The 16,644-nt window shown below is 43.1% G+C and overlaps 1 protein-coding gene and 1 pseudogene across 1 annotated transcript; both read right to left on the reverse strand.

Annotated features, from left to right (window-relative positions):
- Positions 1–968: 968 nt before the first annotated feature.
- On the reverse strand, positions 969–2,369 carry RETNLB (resistin like beta). The gene is made up of 3 exons (XM_087817860.1): positions 2,245–2,369; positions 1,690–1,766; positions 969–1,096 (listed from the first exon to the last, which is right to left on the reverse strand). The coding sequence occupies exons 1-3, from the start codon at positions 2,367–2,369 to the stop codon at positions 969–971; spliced, it is 330 nt and encodes a 109-aa protein (XP_087673986.1).
- A 13,761-nt stretch (positions 2,370–16,130) lies between these two features.
- LOC148092875 (ATP synthase F(0) complex subunit f, mitochondrial pseudogene) lies at positions 16,131–16,402 on the reverse strand (annotated as a pseudogene).
- Positions 16,403–16,644: the final 242 nt, after the last annotated feature.

Here is a 16,644-nt window from a genome sequence, read left to right on the forward strand (position 1 = left end):
ACAATTATATTCCTATTTTTTTCTTCTCATACTTATAAGCTTTGAGACTACTTCATAATTATGTAGGAAGGGGAAATTTTTTTATATTAATGTCATTCAATTTGTTTGAATTCCTTTTGCATTATTAGTTAAAAATCACACTGCAACTTACTAGTAAAAGTTGCTTTTTAGTGGTCTATCCACTGATAACTGGATTATGTCTTCCTCCAGTATTGAGTCAAAAACTGAAGCTTCGCAACTTGCAAGAGACTTGTTACCCAGACACTGAATCACCCACCCAACACTGGCACCAATATTTTGCATCTTTTTTTTTTTTTTACATTAGGCAGATTTTTATACCCCAGGGCAATGAACCATGGGAAGGATTAATGACAGGTAAGGGCTCGTCTTTATTTTGTTATGGAGGAGAAACACAATGGCAAATTTATCACCTTGATCAAAGCAGATCTCTGACACATAAGTTTAGGAAACGGTGCACATACAAATCAAAAATCTAGACGCTGATCATTGTGGAGGACTTTGCCAGCCTCCACTTTGAAAAGTCACCCTGTACCTGGTTTGGAGCCTGCAGTATTAGTTGGTGATGTCCGCAAGGGCACGTGTGTTATTTTCTTCCTTTGTACCTCTAGTGCCAAGCAAAGTGCCTGCCACAGAGTCATTGTCCTTTTGTTAAACGATAAAAGAACTGGAGTGTCCATCTCAGCTTTTGCCATTTTCCTCATAGTTTTCCTAATCCTTGCTAAGATGGAGCAATTGGGATGTTAGAAACATTTTCCTGCTAGAGGAGTCCTAAGCCAGAAGTGGTAACATCAAAAACATATACATAGATGGATAGATGCAAAAACTGCCTTTATTACCCAAGAAGCAGGATGGTAACAAATGAAAGGGACAGTTTGTGTCAGGTTTCCTGTTTGGGGCCCTGGTTTCATTACAGTCATAGTCACACAATGCGTTTCTCAACCTCCTTCTCAGACCAGGCGGCAGCAGCGGGCAGTGGTCCAGTCTACCACACTGCACTGGCAGTGACACGTGGCTTCCCCTTGGATATCCCAGGAACCACAGCCATAGCCGCAAGCGCAGCCGGTGACGGCGCTCCCTGCACGGGCACATGCGACATGGACGTCAGAGCCCTGAGGTTTTGAGTAAAGTCCACCCATAACCATCTTTCAGCCCTGCGCAGCCCAGGAGTAGATCTAGGTTTTGTAGGGCCTGAAGTTAATCCAGTTGTGAAGGTTCTCTTTAAGGAGAAAAAATTACTAAGACAAATTGAGGTGTGTAGCCAGGGAGGAGATCCATGAAAGCGAGGGGCCCAGGCGTTTCCGATCCCTCAGATTCATGGTAAATCCACCTCCGTGCTGGCACCTTACCCATGGAAACGGTAATAAATTGAAAAAGGGGGACATATGGCAGGGGACTGGGTAGGTGATAGGACTCCAAAGGGACAATTAAGAGGAAGGGCTCATATATTAGGTCATGAAAGGAAGGTGGGAAGGGAAGAGGCAGAAACCCAAGATCCCTCAGTAACTTCCTTAAGGGAAATGAGAATGGGTAAGCGCTTTCTGGGAGCCAGGAGTCATGGCACAGCCCAGGCAAATACAAACCTGAGGTGGGGGAGAGATTTAGATGCTGGGCATGGACGGGGGGGCACAGGGCATCGCACCCTCCATCCCTGCTCGTGGAATTACTCACCTGAAGGGCAAGAGGACAGTCTGCCGGAATTGGTGACACTGGTACATGACATCTTTGGTGGGGCAGGATTGAACTCTGAGTAGGAGAGAAAAGGGGTATTGCCCATGATCCCTGTCTCCCATACGGCCTTCCTAAATCTCCTTCTTCCTCAGATGTGTCCCTGTGTCCATGATCAGGCTACAAACTAGTTTTAATGTTTGGTTTTCTCATTTTTTAAATGAAAGTAATAGTTGTACTTACCCCAGAAAGGGAAAATTAAATGAAGTAACCTATGTAAAACTTCTCATCATGAGTGTTCATAAATAAATTATTACTATCCTCCTGCTCCCCCCCCCCCATCATCATCAATCTCATTACCATCAAGGAAGCCTGAACTTTTAGCCAAGAGTCCAAAAAGAGATAAGGGAGTGGGAAGGCCCTGGGCAGGAAGCTTGGGCTTGAGTTGACTGATTAGGTTGGGATCTGAGGACGGGATAGAGGAGAAGCTAGGGTTTAGGAGCAGAAGGCACGACCAGGGGTTACCCTCCCGCTTCCCCCAGTTCCTATCAGTTAGCCAAACCTTGAAGAGCATCATTTATCTTTTCATCCACAATCGAGTCTAAGGAACACTGAGTGCCCCCTGGGATCACCAACTGGAGCAGGAGGATGGGGAGGAGAAGGCAGCAAGAAGTAGGCTTCATCCTGCGGGAAGGCGGCGTCCTGGAGCTGGGAGGAAAGATTGGAAAGAAGCTGAGATCCCCGAGCTCCAGTGTGGCGGGGGAGGAAGCGAGAAGAGAGCGTGGAGAAATGGCAATGTCCCTATGGAGTTCGGATCTCTCTAAGCAGTTTGGAGAAGCAGGGAGGGTGGCCACAGAGAGCACTCACTCACCAACGAGTTCAGAAAAGGTCTTGCAAAGACTGTTGGGGCCAGGATGTTTCATAACCTGTGGTATTGACCTGGGCACTCCTTAATACACAAGCAGGCACACTCCCTAGTTCAGAGGACTCTGCCAGTTGGGGTGTGCCAATCAACAGTTTTTCCATGATAAGCGCCAACTGCCTTTGTTCTGCTTCTCTAGTGCAAGGGGAATTCTCTGGTCTCTCTATCTTCTGTCTCTTTTCTTCTTGGCAACCTGATAAGGCCAGCACCTGACATTCTGTTGACGGCCCCATATGACAGGCTTCTTGTTCGATTCTTCATCAGGAAAAGGTTACTTTATGGTCTGCTGAGCAAGGGCTCTACTTGTCACCTGTGAAGACATCATTTTATTGTCCCTGGCTAATCCCATCTGTGGGAAAGTAGAAAATCTGATGACCACGGATTTACAAGCAAGGAAGTGTACTATTTGCTTAACCAGAAGCACAGTGCTTGACTCCAGGGCTCTTTTGGAGACGCAACAAGGTCATTACCAACCTGATCGTTTCCCCCCTTCCTCCACCAGTCTCAGTTTATTGGCTTTTCCTCCTTGATCTTGTCTCATTGTGGTCACGAGGTGGCAGGTATCACATTGTCAGCAGAGACCCTGAGCAGGAAGGAAGGGTTGGAATATGGCCATTTTCTTTGGAAGCTCAAGCGGATGTCTTCTTACATTCCCTTATTCAGCTCTGGGTCACGTGAGCTCCTCCTCCTTCACGCATGGCTGAGAAATCAAGTAGGGCTCCATCATCCACATTCAAGGCCAGATGTGCTTAAGAACTCCGAATTTCTTTCAGGTTTTAGAAGGTCAAAGAGTACAAATTATGTATATTATGCTATATTACCAAAGAAGTGGGAGGAAGCATCCTGCAATCAAACACATAAGTCTTCTGCAAAAACATATGAATATTCACAAAACACGTGATAAAGACTGTATAGAGCCTGACACCAGGCCATGTCTGGTTTTGCTACCAAATGAGTTAGCTGCAAACTTAGGGAAAATGTCTCAGGCTCTCAAAAGACTTTAATTTTTGAATCATAAGCAAAAGATTGAATCTTATGATTCAAGAGTGAGGAGAGGGAGCAGAGACCACTCATGGGAGACAGTCATGGGAAAGTCCGGCTCTGCCTCTGCTGTGGCCAGTCTTGTGTCCCTTCCCCAGATATGCCTTCGGATGCACAGTGATTTCTTCCTCATATCTCTCTTTGGAAACATTGAGAGCGGGGCTCAGGATAGCAACAAAAAGGCAAGGATACTCTCTTAATTACGAGATAGGGGTTGAAGAAAGGAGTGACTGAGGAAAACAAGAAAGAGCACAGACTTGGATTTGATATAGAAGTGGGATAGATTAATTCATTTGTTAATTCAATGACTATTTATACAGCTTCTCTGTACCACGTCTAGCTCCGGTAACTCAGCAACGGGCAACACAAGCAAAGTCCTTGCCCTCTTGAGACTACATTGTAATTGGGATATAAATATGCACTATGTCACATATTTTAAAATCCCCCTTAGAAAAAGAAATCCAGGCAAGACAATTGAGTGTGCCTCTGTACTGTTGTTCACAATGCAGTGTGTCCAGGGAACGGCATCTCAGAAAAGGCAACCTATGAGCAATGACCCGGAGAGGTGTGCGGTGAGACAGAGGAAGAGCTGGGCAAGTGCTCCAGACTAAAGAGCCTAAGGCAGGGAGATGGTCAGTGTGTTGAAGGAAGAGCTACAGAGGCAGTGTGACCAGAGCCAGTGATGTGAATAAGGGAAAGAGAAGTTGGAAAAGAGGTCAGAAAATACAACCAGGGTCAGATTGTTAAATCTTGTTAAATCAACATACCAACTCTGGACTTTATTGTAAATTTGACAGGTAATTATTGGAGTGTTTTGCTCAGGAGAAAAACACAAGATGGTTTATGTTTTAAAAAGCTTCCTAAGGAACCTGTCATGGAAAAGAGACTGGAGGGAAAACAGGTAAGCAAGGAGACCAGGCAGTAGGTTTTTGCAGAGTTCCATGTCAAAGGGGGTAGTCAGGGAAGGAGTGAGAATTGGATGCATTTGGGTTAGAGGTAGAAGGCTGAGCCTCTTTAGGGCTTACTGGTGGACTGGATGTGGGTCACAGGGGAAAGAGAACAGTGAAAGATGAAGGTTATGTTCTGAACAGCTTGCTGAAGAGTGATGCCATTTATTGAAATGGGGACTCCTGGGGAAAGAATAGATATCACAAGAACATTAAATCATATTTGATGATGATCACTTTAATATGCCTATTAGACATCCAGAGCGAGCTGTGGCATAAGGAATTGAATATACAAGTTTGGGGTTCAGGGGAAAGGTAAGAGTAAAAGACATAAATTTGAGAGTAATCTGTACACACAGATGAATATAATAGCATAGATAATCTAAAAAAAGAAATCAAAAACATTTTTCAGGGCTCAGGTAAAGAAAGTGATTGACTGGGAAGTGGATGACCAAAAGGACATTGGTTTACAGGTATGAATTGAATTGCATTTGCTAGTGAGCTTGCTGAGAATGGCAGGAAAAGAGAAGAGAAGAGGTTCACACAAGACTGCTCTTAGATTAAATAGAACCTGGACAGTGGGGACAGTGACCATCACCCCTGTGTACCACGTGTAGTCAGTGGCATGCCTAGGTATTTGACACCCAGAGGGGATCAGGTTTAACACCTCTGTCCTTTATATAACAGAGTTATTTCCAGTCATTATTGTGCAATGATCAGTAATAATCATTAGTTTTTATTCATTATCTGGTTTTAAAACAAAAAATAACTATTAAAAGAATGACTGTGAATTTTAAATATATTGTTTACATCTAGTAAATTTTTGTGTGAACTAAAATTTGCACCTACCAAGCAAAATATTATACCTTTCAATTTGCACAGTCTTTGAATTTATATTTTGAACACAATTAAACTCCTCGTAATCATATAGAACGACAAAACTGATGTAATTCAAGTTCTGTTAATTTGTCTTCACCATCACTGGGTTGTCATTGCTTATTTAGAATCTGCTGTTTAACTGCAGAAATATGTAGTAGCACAGGGATTGGTGACACAAATGCAAACCTGAACATTTCTGAATTGTTAAGAACTAGCTTACTTTAAAAAAAAAAGAAGACCTATAGCTAAGGCTGAGTGTGTGGGGCCCCACTATAGAGGAGGAAGTTCTCTGAATTCACTTCCATGTAGAATATAATGCTTCTTAAAAAATAAGCAACAAAAATTGCTAATTTGAAGTTTACATACACCCCTACCCTTGGTAGTCACTGCTTATGGTATGAGGACGTTGCCTGGGATCCGCCACCACATGGTAGAGCTTCCACCTCACACTGCTGGAAAATGTTCAGCATCTTACACAGAGGAGGTAGAAGAAAGATTTTTGTTCCTCCAACATGTGTAAACTAGTCTTTTAACATTCTTTTTTTTCCCTAGAGCTACCCTCTTCCTAAGAGTGCAATCTTTTCCTAATGACCCAAATGTGGAGGTACATTTTAATCTTGCTTATCTTCTCCTCCCAAACAATTCTCCACTGGTTACCTTATATTTTACTCTATATAAATAAAGTGTGAAAAGTTGGTAGAATAAGGCAGAGGCTGTAAACAGGGAGACCCCAAAAATCTGAGTAAAAGTAACTGGACAATTAAAAAAAATAAAGGTGTGAAAGATGGGGCTGGGGCTGACAAGGTCATCTGTTCTAGGTTAAGCTAAGGCCAGCACTGTTTTCCTCTGACTTTCTTTGTACATGGAAGCTGGGATCTTCAATATGGAATGTAGAACCCTAATGCTACACAAAATAATCCATTGAGTGTTAAGTAACTAACAGAGCTTCTATTTTTATTTTTTCTTATTTAATATTTTCTGGTTTATATATGCTTTAGAACAAACATATTAATTAGCACATGTTCATAGTTTATAAATTACATTTTAATGTATGCTTAATTTTTTAAAAAATATATCTGTATTGATTTCGGAGAGAGGAAGGGAGAGGGAGAGAGAGAGATAGAAACATCAATGATGAGAGTCATTGCTCAGTTGTCTCTGCACACCCCCTACTGGGGATCGAACACACAACCCGTTCATGTGCCCTGACAGGGAATCAAACTGTGATCTCCTATATCCTAGGTCAATGCTCAACTGCTGAGCCATGCCCGGCAGGGCTGTATGCTTAATTTTTTAAAACTCATGGTGCATCTGAAAATATAATAGGAAACCAAGAAAACCAAGAACACAGGAAGCTTGCAGGTGTCTCAAACACAAGTTTCTAGCTCTGTTTTTGGTTAGAGTTCGTGAGCTCTCTGAGGAAACATTGAAGTACTGCTATTTCATCTTGTGGATTCATGTACTTTAGAGGGTACATGAGAAATCAGTCAGGTTGGTATTAAATGTAAAAAGTGAGATGCAGATAAAAACTGAGAAGCTGACCTGCCTTAAATAGAGATTAATCATGGGTTTGCAAAATGTCCCTCAAAAATTATCTTGGAATCTGCTCAAGGGTTATAGAGGTACCTGATTAACACTGCAGAGTTCTGTGTCATTAAGCAGGGAAAAAATTGGTTCTTTAAAACTTGACAGGTTGATGCTTTCAATTAGCTGGGAAACCATACAGGCTCCTTACTCATCAAGGTTCCAATCAGGCACGAGTCAGCTATAAGGAGAAAATTTGCATTCCAGTAGCCGAAGGAGTTCCCCGGAGTGGCTGAGCGAATTGATTTGTCCAAAGCTGTTGTCCCTTTGGATGCTGGAAATAATCTAATAAAGACCACAGTATGTTCTTGGCATTGTTTATTGTAAAGTTAGTTGTGGTAACAATTGGATAATAGGTTCAGCTCTTGAGTGTGGACAAAAGCAGAGGCAAGAGACAGAGATAATGGGTGAAGCGTAATTCCAAGGTGGAACACTGGGAAGGGGCTAATGAAAGAAGGGTGTGGAGAAGGAGATGCTAGAGAAGAGGAAGTGAAAGGATGAGAATGAGTGTGGTAGAGGCTAGGGGAGCCACAGGCGTGTGGATTTTCCTGGAGTATACAGCATTTCCGTGGAGCTGTTTAAAGGTGATGTAGGTCAAACCTACACCAACAGAGTCAACCTGGGATCACTGGCCATGGCAGCCATCCTAGCTCAGTGCTCTTCCCCCCCCCTCCCCCATTATTCTGTCTTTCTGTCTCTGTGTGCTGGTTAAAGAGGTTCTGATTTTGGAAGGAGATGGGTCCAGGGGGAGATTGTCAGGAACAACTATAAAAGAGGACACTGTTCCACACCCAAGAGGAGGTGATATGGGGTAGTGGTCTTCTGGTAGTAGTGCTTCTGCCATATTCCTAGGAGTGGATGCCCAGCCACTTGACTCTCCAGTCAATGCTTTTTTGAAAGAACCTCCAGATGTCTGTGGTTAAATGGGGGGTGGCAGGGATGGGAGGTGTAGGGTGATCCTTCCAAAATAACTTCAACAGCTTAGAAGCCATGTACCCTTTAGTTCTTCAAAGGTGTAAGAAGAGGGCTGAACTGATCAGGGGCAAGCTGGGAAGTCTGAGCAAAGCTATGTATCTCTATCTCTCTATCTCTATACGGATATATAGAAAGACAAAACCTACAACAAAATTTATTTACATACATTTTAATGCCATTGTTGTGCTACCTGGTAATTAGTGATATATGGTAAACAGCTGATATACATGATTAATAAATATGGCTTTACATAGCCTAATCAAATTTTTGGGCTTTGGCCACCTATAATAAGTGTCCATGTTGATAGAATTTCCTGATACCAGGTTCTGTCTCATTTTTAACATAATCCCTGAATTAAATGTAACTGGAAAGTCATCTTCATGTACGCAGAAATAGAACATGATTGGATAACACCTGGCTAGTTTTTGATCCACTCTACTCTTGAGATTCCTGGAATGCAGAACTAAGCACTGCGAGAAGGGGGGCACATTTATAAAGGGGCCAAAGGGGTTTCTGGGAGGAAAGGAGTAGAGACTCCAACACATTGGCTTTGAAGTTCAAATTCTTTAGAATCTTGTTTAGAATGAGACTTTTAGGACTGAGATGATCCTTTAGACCCAAAGTTAGAGGACTGAGATGGTCCTAATTGAGTTCTGCTAATCCACTAAGGACACCAAGATCCCAATCAAGGACCCATTATGAAGGAGGAGGGAGTCTGGATTAGGTGACCTGCTCCACACCAGGAATTAGAGGCTCTCAGTTGAAGACTGGTTCTGGAAAACCTGTGGCTGCGCCACGAACCCTTTTGGGAATTGATCATGATTTGAGAACAAACACAAATTGGAAGATTCTGGATTAGGATGCTTAGTTTAAGTTATAACTCATGTTTCTGAGGTTGTTTATTCTTAGTAGTAGGACAAACTTCATGCCACAGTGCAAAGGTCTCACGATGGACCCATCATAGATTCCCTGCCTAAATAATTAGACGTAAGCAGATGTCTCTGCCCAGTCATTTCCTTTCCCCAAATGTCTAGTGCCTTACTAGATTTTAAGTTGCTTTGGTGCAAGAATCATTTCTTATTCTCTATACCTCCAGGTCCCAGTGTTTGTCATATGGCAGGTGTCAATAGTTGTTGATTGGTGAATAAATGAATAGATGAATGTTGCTCTAAGAATTTATTTTATCTTCTTATCTGGTTCCATCCTGCCTCAACTAAGGGGCCAAACTAGAGTTTCTCATCCTGGTGACATATACCATGAGGATTCTGGACCTTTGGTCAAGTTTTAAAAGACAGAGTTTGAGTTAAGGTTGAACCCCTATTTTGCCATTTGGCAAAATATCTCAAAGTTTTAGAATACATATTTCTTTTGATTCAGAAATTCCACTTTATGGACTTAATCTAAAAGACATAATCAGAGATATGCACAAAGATTTATATGAAAAAGTTTATTATATTATTATTTATAGTAGTAAAATATTTAAATAAGTTATGGCACATTAAATACATGAGTTATAAGGTACATCATGAAAAAATGTTTAGTACATACTTTCAGATTATAAAAATTAGGGCACAAAACAGTATATGTATTTTTAGACCCAATATAAAGATGTACAGAAAAATGCTGGGAGTACATACACCGATTATATTAACAGTCATTCTGGGATAGTGGGATGAAGGCAGATTTTTATTTTCTTATTCATAATTATTAATACATTCAACTTTTTCCATTATTATAATGCTTCACTTTCTTATTATTTTAAAAGCTTTTTGTGGTAGAGGTGAAAAGGGCTGCAACCACCTCCAGTTCCTGCACATATCCCTCTTTGACTTTGTTGTGCCTCCCATGAAGAGACAAAGTCTAGCCCAGCTGGGCGTGGCTCAGTGGTTGAGCATCGACCTAGGATCCAGGCGATCAGGGTTCGATTCCCGGTCAGGGCACATGCCTGGGTTGCTGGCTGCAGCAGATCAATGACTCTCACATGATTGATGTTTCTATCTCTCTCTCTCCCTCTCCCTTCCTCTCTCTGAAATCAATAAAGATATATTTAAAAAAAAAAAAAAAAGACAAAGTCTATTTTCCCACCTTCTCAATCTGATCTGGCCTGTGACTTGCTTTGACCAATGGATGCAGCAGAAATAACATCATACAACTTTGCAGTCAGGCCATCCATAACAAACCTTGCACTCTGCTTTTTCCCCTCAAAGTGTTTCCCTGAAACTACCCTGTAAGGAAGTCCAGCCGACTTGAGGAAAAGAGACTTCACAGAGAAGAAAGAACCAAAGTCCCCCAGCCAACAGCCAGCACCACCGCCAGACATCAGTAAAGGTATCAGGGACCTTCCCGGCAGCCAACTCTGCAGCTGAATGCAGCAGGATGAGCGAGTCTGAGTGAGCCCAGCAGAGAAACCTCCCGTCAACCCACAGGATCATGAGAAATTATAAGTTGTTGTTTTAAGCACTAAGTTTGGGAATGAATTGTTACTCAGATCATTAAAACAGCAAAATAAACATTAACTTTAAAAAGGAAGTTATAGGCTGGCTATGGTTGTCAATCTAGCTTCCAAGGAGCTTGCAAATATTACCTCAGAAGTTTAAATGGAAGCTGTCATGGTTTAGTTTATGTTTTGGAAGAATGACTGGTGAGAAGAGACTGGATGGTCTGCAGCAGGTCAGCAAATAGGTAGTGAGTGTGTGTTTGTATGTGTGTGGCTTTTCCTCATTGAAAGAGCACAATTTATGCAAAGTATCTGCAGATGGCTCAAAATGCACCCCCAGCGGGCTGTGAGCAAAGTTCTGGGGCTCTCCCTCCCAACAGCACTGCGGGAGGGAGTGTGTGGCTGCATGCCCGCATCCTTCAGAGCTCTCTTAGCCATGGGACCTCCAGGAGTGCAGGAGAGGTAGGGTTCTCACTATTTTTGAAGGTATTCTCAAAAGCTATATTCCTTGTCCAGAGAGAAATGAGAAATTCCTCAGGAATATTAGGCAGAAAATGGCACGAAGTTCTCTGTTAACTTTTCCTCTGAAGTCTCTGTCTTCCCAATATCCTACCCTTTAGTGGCCCATGTATCATTATAGGAATAAAAACTTGAAGAGGAGGCCCATGAGCCTGTGTCTCAGATGTCAGCCCAAGTTCAGCATTAGAGTCTTAGAGCTTACCAGGGCCTTTGGAGATTGATATAATTCTATTCCTTCATTCAAAGACAAACTCAATCTAAGACTGAGTCGATTGCTGTGGCTTACCTGAGGTCACAACCAAGCGACTCTGTGGGCTCAGAGCTGGGAGTACACCCGGGGGTCTCTGCTTCTCTGCATTGTACTTTGCACAGTGTTGTCCCACTTCTCCAAGCCCGAATGAACCCTGAGGGATGGGATTAGACTTGGCCTTTGCTAATTTTAGGTTCATTTCACATTTCAGTGGGATCATTGGTTACAGGAAAGAGAAATCCTGAAAATTACTCAGTCAAAAGTTTCATACAATGCTGTAAATATAATCATAAAATAAAATAGCAAAGTGATTCATTTCTCTGGATTCAAGACTGCTTGAGATCCCCAGAGAATGAAGGCTGCACAGATTCTGTCTCACAGCAAAGCTGTGTTCTCCTCAGCAAAGCTCCTTCCAAAGCCAGATGTCTGGTGATGGATGTTGACTCCTCTCCTCCTGGGTAATTGATATTTATTATGAAACTAAACAGGAGCGTGTGGTGCTTGGGGAAAAGAATTCTGACAACTGCTAGTTTTAATATTCTATTTTTCACAGTTCATCTGCCCCAAGCATAATCCTCACGGATGTCACCCTCACTGACAGATTCCTCTGCAATCAGCCTCCATTATTATTATTTTCTCTCTTCCATGCTGAGCCCTGGCCAAGAGCCCTGAGCTGCGGGTGAGGCTTCAAAGATGTGTTAGCAAATATAAGGATGATCTATTGTTAACATGCCCAAACTTGGCAGTTGTGCCCATAGATCAGAATCTAGGAGTTAGTCCTGCTCTGAGAGCCCCTTCTTCCCCCTGCTGCACTTTCTCCCTAGAATTAGGTATTTCCAGCCCAGTATTAGGGAAGAATTTAAACCTCTGGCTCTTTCTGAAGCTGTCTGATGCCAACCAAGACATCTGGGGTGGGACCTCAGCATTCCCTATTGGCATCAATTTTGGCATAAGGCTCCATGATGTCTAAGTTTGCCTTAATCCTGACAGGTTCTAATTTTTGTTGGTCCTCTGAGCTCTCATTCATCTCACTTCTCTGCCAGCAAGATGCTAGGTTATGCTTGTGCACGTTTGACAAAGGCCCAGACTATTTTGGGAGCTGTCAGTCTTTGTTGGCATGGAGCTTTGTCCACTTGTCCTTTGTGGGGTCTGGCCGTAGAGGTCTGGTGCTAGGATTGGAGGTCTGGGCCATATGTGGATCAAGAGCTGGAACACCACCCGGCCAGGCGTGGCTCTGCGGTTGAGCTTTGACCTGGGATCCAGGCAATCGGGGTTCGATTCCTGGTCAGGGCACATGCCCGGGTTGTGGGCTCAATCAATGACTCTCTCATCATTGATATTTCTGTCTCTCTCTCTCCCTCTCCTTTCCTCTCTCTGAAATCAATAAATATATATTTAAAAAAAAAAAAAAAAAGCTGGAAAACCTGCTAACTTAACCCTTGCTTTTGAGAGATTTTTTTCATTAAGGTCAAGGGCATGCAGGGCATTTAGAGAAGGAGTCAGCCCAAGAAGTCAGGAGTTGAGCACACATGTAAAGCAAGATTGGGAGCAAAGAAAAGTCTAATAAGGTCTAATAATACAAAGGATGCAAATTTTGGCTAAGGAGCTTGGCCTGCATAATATTGTGAAAAAAATAAAATTAGTTGTTCACATTTAATCAGAGGGTATATCACATTCAGATGATTTCCAGCACGTTTGGATTTGCATCTCCTATTGAAGCACCTTGTAGGTCCTCAGCCCAGGTTGGATCTTTCTCTCCAACCACTTAACTCAGCCTAGAGGAAATTGCTCATTTCAGGTTTGTATTTCTTAGTCTTCATTGTCCATTTTCTTCACAAAGCATTGGATAGGGGACAAGGGACACATACCACCATCTGAGTTTTCTTCCTGAGGAGTGATTCACTGTTTAAACCAAGGACCAGGACTTGTGAAACAGAATTCTGACATCTCTGAAGCTGCCTCTATTCCGTGTTATAATTGATGGCGGGGGGACAGCATACTTTGAGTTGGAGACACTCCTCTATCAGAGGCTGACATTTCAATGAGAAAATAATAGTAATAAGAAGAATATTAAGGATTTGAAAAGTAGCTAATCCAATTGATTTAGCAGCCATATTTATAGAATTTAGATGTCACGCTCTTTGATGCTTTTTTGCTTTAACTTATACAGTTTTATTAGTTCAGGAAGTCCTCTCTGCCTTCTCCATCTATTCATTTTTAAGTCCTCTGTTAAATGGCAGTTTCTTAGTGATGTCTTCTTGTCACCAGGATTAAGCCTGGCATCTTACATATGCCTTTTCCTAGGCTTTTTTCATTGTGACTGTTTATTTTTATGTCTGATTTCTGGTAGATTATAAAAGCAGCAGTCATCTTCTCATCTTCGTATACCTGATATTTAGCACAATACGTGGTGGCTACTGACACTCACAGAACAACCGCTGAAAGAAAGGATAAGACGGCGATGAAGGAATAACCAACCCATTTTATCAGTATGAACCAAGCGCAGTAACACGATCATTGTCTTTCACTCGTTAAGGCTCATGAACAGAGGTGAGGGACACCTGGAGGAAAGCCACAGTCCGCTCAGTGGCTAGTCCTTTGGCCCCAGAGCAGGGCCATTCTACTCAGATGATTTAATTCCTTCTCAAAATAGTGCACTTACCTGAAGTGCTCTATCGTTTCCCATCTGGAAGGAAATGGCATCAGAGAGCAAAGTTCAAAGCAACCAAGTGGAGAATGTAGTGGGTTCGAGGTATTTCAAGATTGGGCTGACAAGGGGAGGGTAAATATAGGCACAACCACAAAGCAGGGTTTTCCTGCTCCTGACTCTAGCACGGCATCCAGAAAAGCCACTCGGGCACGCGGGCACGGCCAGCCTCTGCGTCACGTGCCAGTGTGGCCTGAGCCGCGTCCTCGCGTGCCTGCTTCCCGGGAGCCGGCCCAAAGCGCTGCTGCCCCCGAGAAACCGGGCCGAGTGGCCCGTCCGTGCGTGTGCTCGGCGGAGGTCCTGCCCTGCCCCAGGGCGTGAAGCTGGAATGGGCTTGGGGAAAGGTCCCCTGAAGCCTTGTTTCACAATTAGCTTTGGATGGGCTTCCGAGAAGCAACTTGTCACAATGAGCGGAGGGGAGACATCTCTCTGCGTAAGCCGCTCCATGTCCAACGTGGCCAGCAGGTGTGGGCAGCGAAGGTGACAGATGGAGATATTCATGGAGACTCTTACCAAGGAAGTGATATCAAACAAAAGAGAAACAAACGGGGAGCATGATACAAATGGCAGATGAATATAAATTTAAATTAAATGGACACAGACTATAGACAGGTGGAGGTTTGGGGTGGGGTGGGAGATGGGTGGAGGGGGGCAAATGGGGGATTTTGTAATACTCTCAATGATAAAATAAATTTTAAAAAAAGAAACAAAGCATTTATGAAGGGCCTAGCTGTGACGAGCTCTTCCTAAGGTTCTCTGGGGAGGCTTTTCAGAAGAAAACGCCTGAAGGAAGCACTGAGTGATAAGGAGTCGGTGGTTCGGCGTCCTCAGAGGGAAACCAGCTGGCGAAGAAATCGGATCATCACCAGATCATGTTTGTGGCAAGAGCTTGTTCTTTGTCACTTTCCATTCTTCTTTGTCACAATTCTTCTGTGAAAAGGCCTTGAGCAATATTTGCATGAAGAGATAGATGCCTTCCTAAGGGACATTTAAAAATTAATCTGGTATAAATCAACCCGATTCTAGAGCCCACGATGTCTGGTTCATTGACAGTTAAAAGAAATTTAAAATATTCAGTGATTTAATCAGTCTCTCAATGGACCATGTAAGAGAAAAGTGCGTTTTAAAGCAAAGCAAGCATCTTTAAAAGCCTTTTATCATCACTTTCTCCTCCATATTTTTCACTCAAAACATATCTACTCTCTTCACCCTCTTCTTCCCATGCTCAGTGCTTCCAAACTCCTTCCCCCACTGTCGGGAACAACCCTGAGTTCGAGTGGTGGGAATTAAAGAGACAAACAAAGTTATGGGAACAGGCGGGCTGCCTCCAATGAGGTGCAGCCCCAAATGGCTTCAGTGCCTTTATTATACAGTGAGTAACAAACACCTGGTAAGGAACTGAGGGTGATACAAAGTAGTTCTTTCATGGCTGCACAAACACACTTTCAGAGTAAACATCCTGCCTCCTGCATGGGCTCAGACCTTGGTAACTATCTTCATTTCGGCTCCCCACAGGAACCTGCAGGCAGGGTCGAGTCCTTGGCTCCAGGCCCTCAGGCTACGTGGACCATGTCCAGACACGTAGCGGGCTCTCAATATCAAGGGTCACTGTGGGGAGGGTCGAGTCCCTGACAGCAGGTCCTCAGGTGGCGTGGACCATGTCCAGACACGTCACCGGCTCCCAACACCCCACCTCTCAGAGCTTCCCCAAATGCACACAGCCTTAGTTCCTTATTAGACAAGCCAAAGCTGAATTCTTTGCTTCCCTCGGTACTCCCTCCCCATAAGCCATTTTTTTTAGATCCAAGAAGTGCCCAGGAGGTGACTCAACATGTAAAAAAGGGAACTGAAATCCTTGAGAAAGGGTGAAAATTGAGAATGTTCATGAATTAATCAATTGTTCATTAGTAAAATTTCTATTTTGGGGAACTAAAAAATAAAAGAAATCTTGATAAGGAGTGGTACCATGAAACACACAATTAAACAATAGAATAAAATTGCCTGCTTCTTTCCTGAAGCTCGATTTCAGGGGTACTTTACAAGGTGGACTTCATATAAGAGGAGAAAATCTAGGAAGCATTGTGTGTGAGGCTGGAATTTTTTAATTTTTTTTTACCAACCATCTTTTGTTAAATGTTAATTATAATATGAAAGGATTCAGAGGTGCTGGGCAAAGGTCATGGTCAGGAATGTGGAGTCCACACTGGGCCCACTTCATGTTTTAGTTCCTTATATAGAACGACAGTAGTTGAAAAGCACACAAGCTGCCAGCACCATAGAAACCCCAGGAGTGCTCCTCTTCACATTGACATACTTGCTGTAATACCTGTAGTAACCTCTTTGAAACGCTCCAGCAGTGCCTTTAAGAGGTGAAATCCCGCATCACTATCCAGCTTAGCAGCTTTCCTCTTTTGACATCTAAGAGTCTCTCCTTCAATGGTACGATTGACAGCATCTGGGAGTCCAAGGTGTCTGCTCCCATCTTGGGTTTGAACAAGTAGCTGAGAGATGAGGTGAAGTTGATTCTTTACCATGTGGCTGGATGACAATACAGACATTAGTGATTTGGACACTTGCTCTTGTTTGCTACATTTATACTAGTGACATCTGAAATGAGGCACGGTGGATTTCTTCTGAGGCCTCTCTTTAGATTGTAGATGTCTGTCTTCTCCCAGTGGCTTTACATGGTCTTCCTTC

The sequence above is a fragment of the Miniopterus natalensis genome, chromosome 6, assembly GCF_054644295.1.
Source record: "Miniopterus natalensis isolate mMinNat1 chromosome 6, mMinNat1.hap1, whole genome shotgun sequence".
In the NCBI taxonomy this organism is placed as follows: domain Eukaryota; kingdom Metazoa; phylum Chordata; class Mammalia; order Chiroptera; family Miniopteridae; genus Miniopterus; species Miniopterus natalensis.

What these genes read in the sequence shown, in the direction of transcription:
- RETNLB (XM_087817860.1), bottom strand. Translation starts at nt 2,369, where the DNA reads ATGAAGCCTACTTCTTGCTGCCTTCTCCTCCCCATCCTCCTGCTCCAG. An exon ending in AATGATGCTCTTCAAGGTTT is followed by an intron (nt 1,767 to 2,244) that starts GGCTAACTGATA and finishes TCTCTCCTACTC; the next exon opens with AGAGTTCAATCCTGCCCCAC. An exon ending in ACTGTCCTCTTGCCCTTCAG is followed by an intron (nt 1,097 to 1,689) that starts GTGAGTAATTCC and finishes GTGCCCGTGCAG; the next exon opens with GGAGCGCCGTCACCGGCTGC.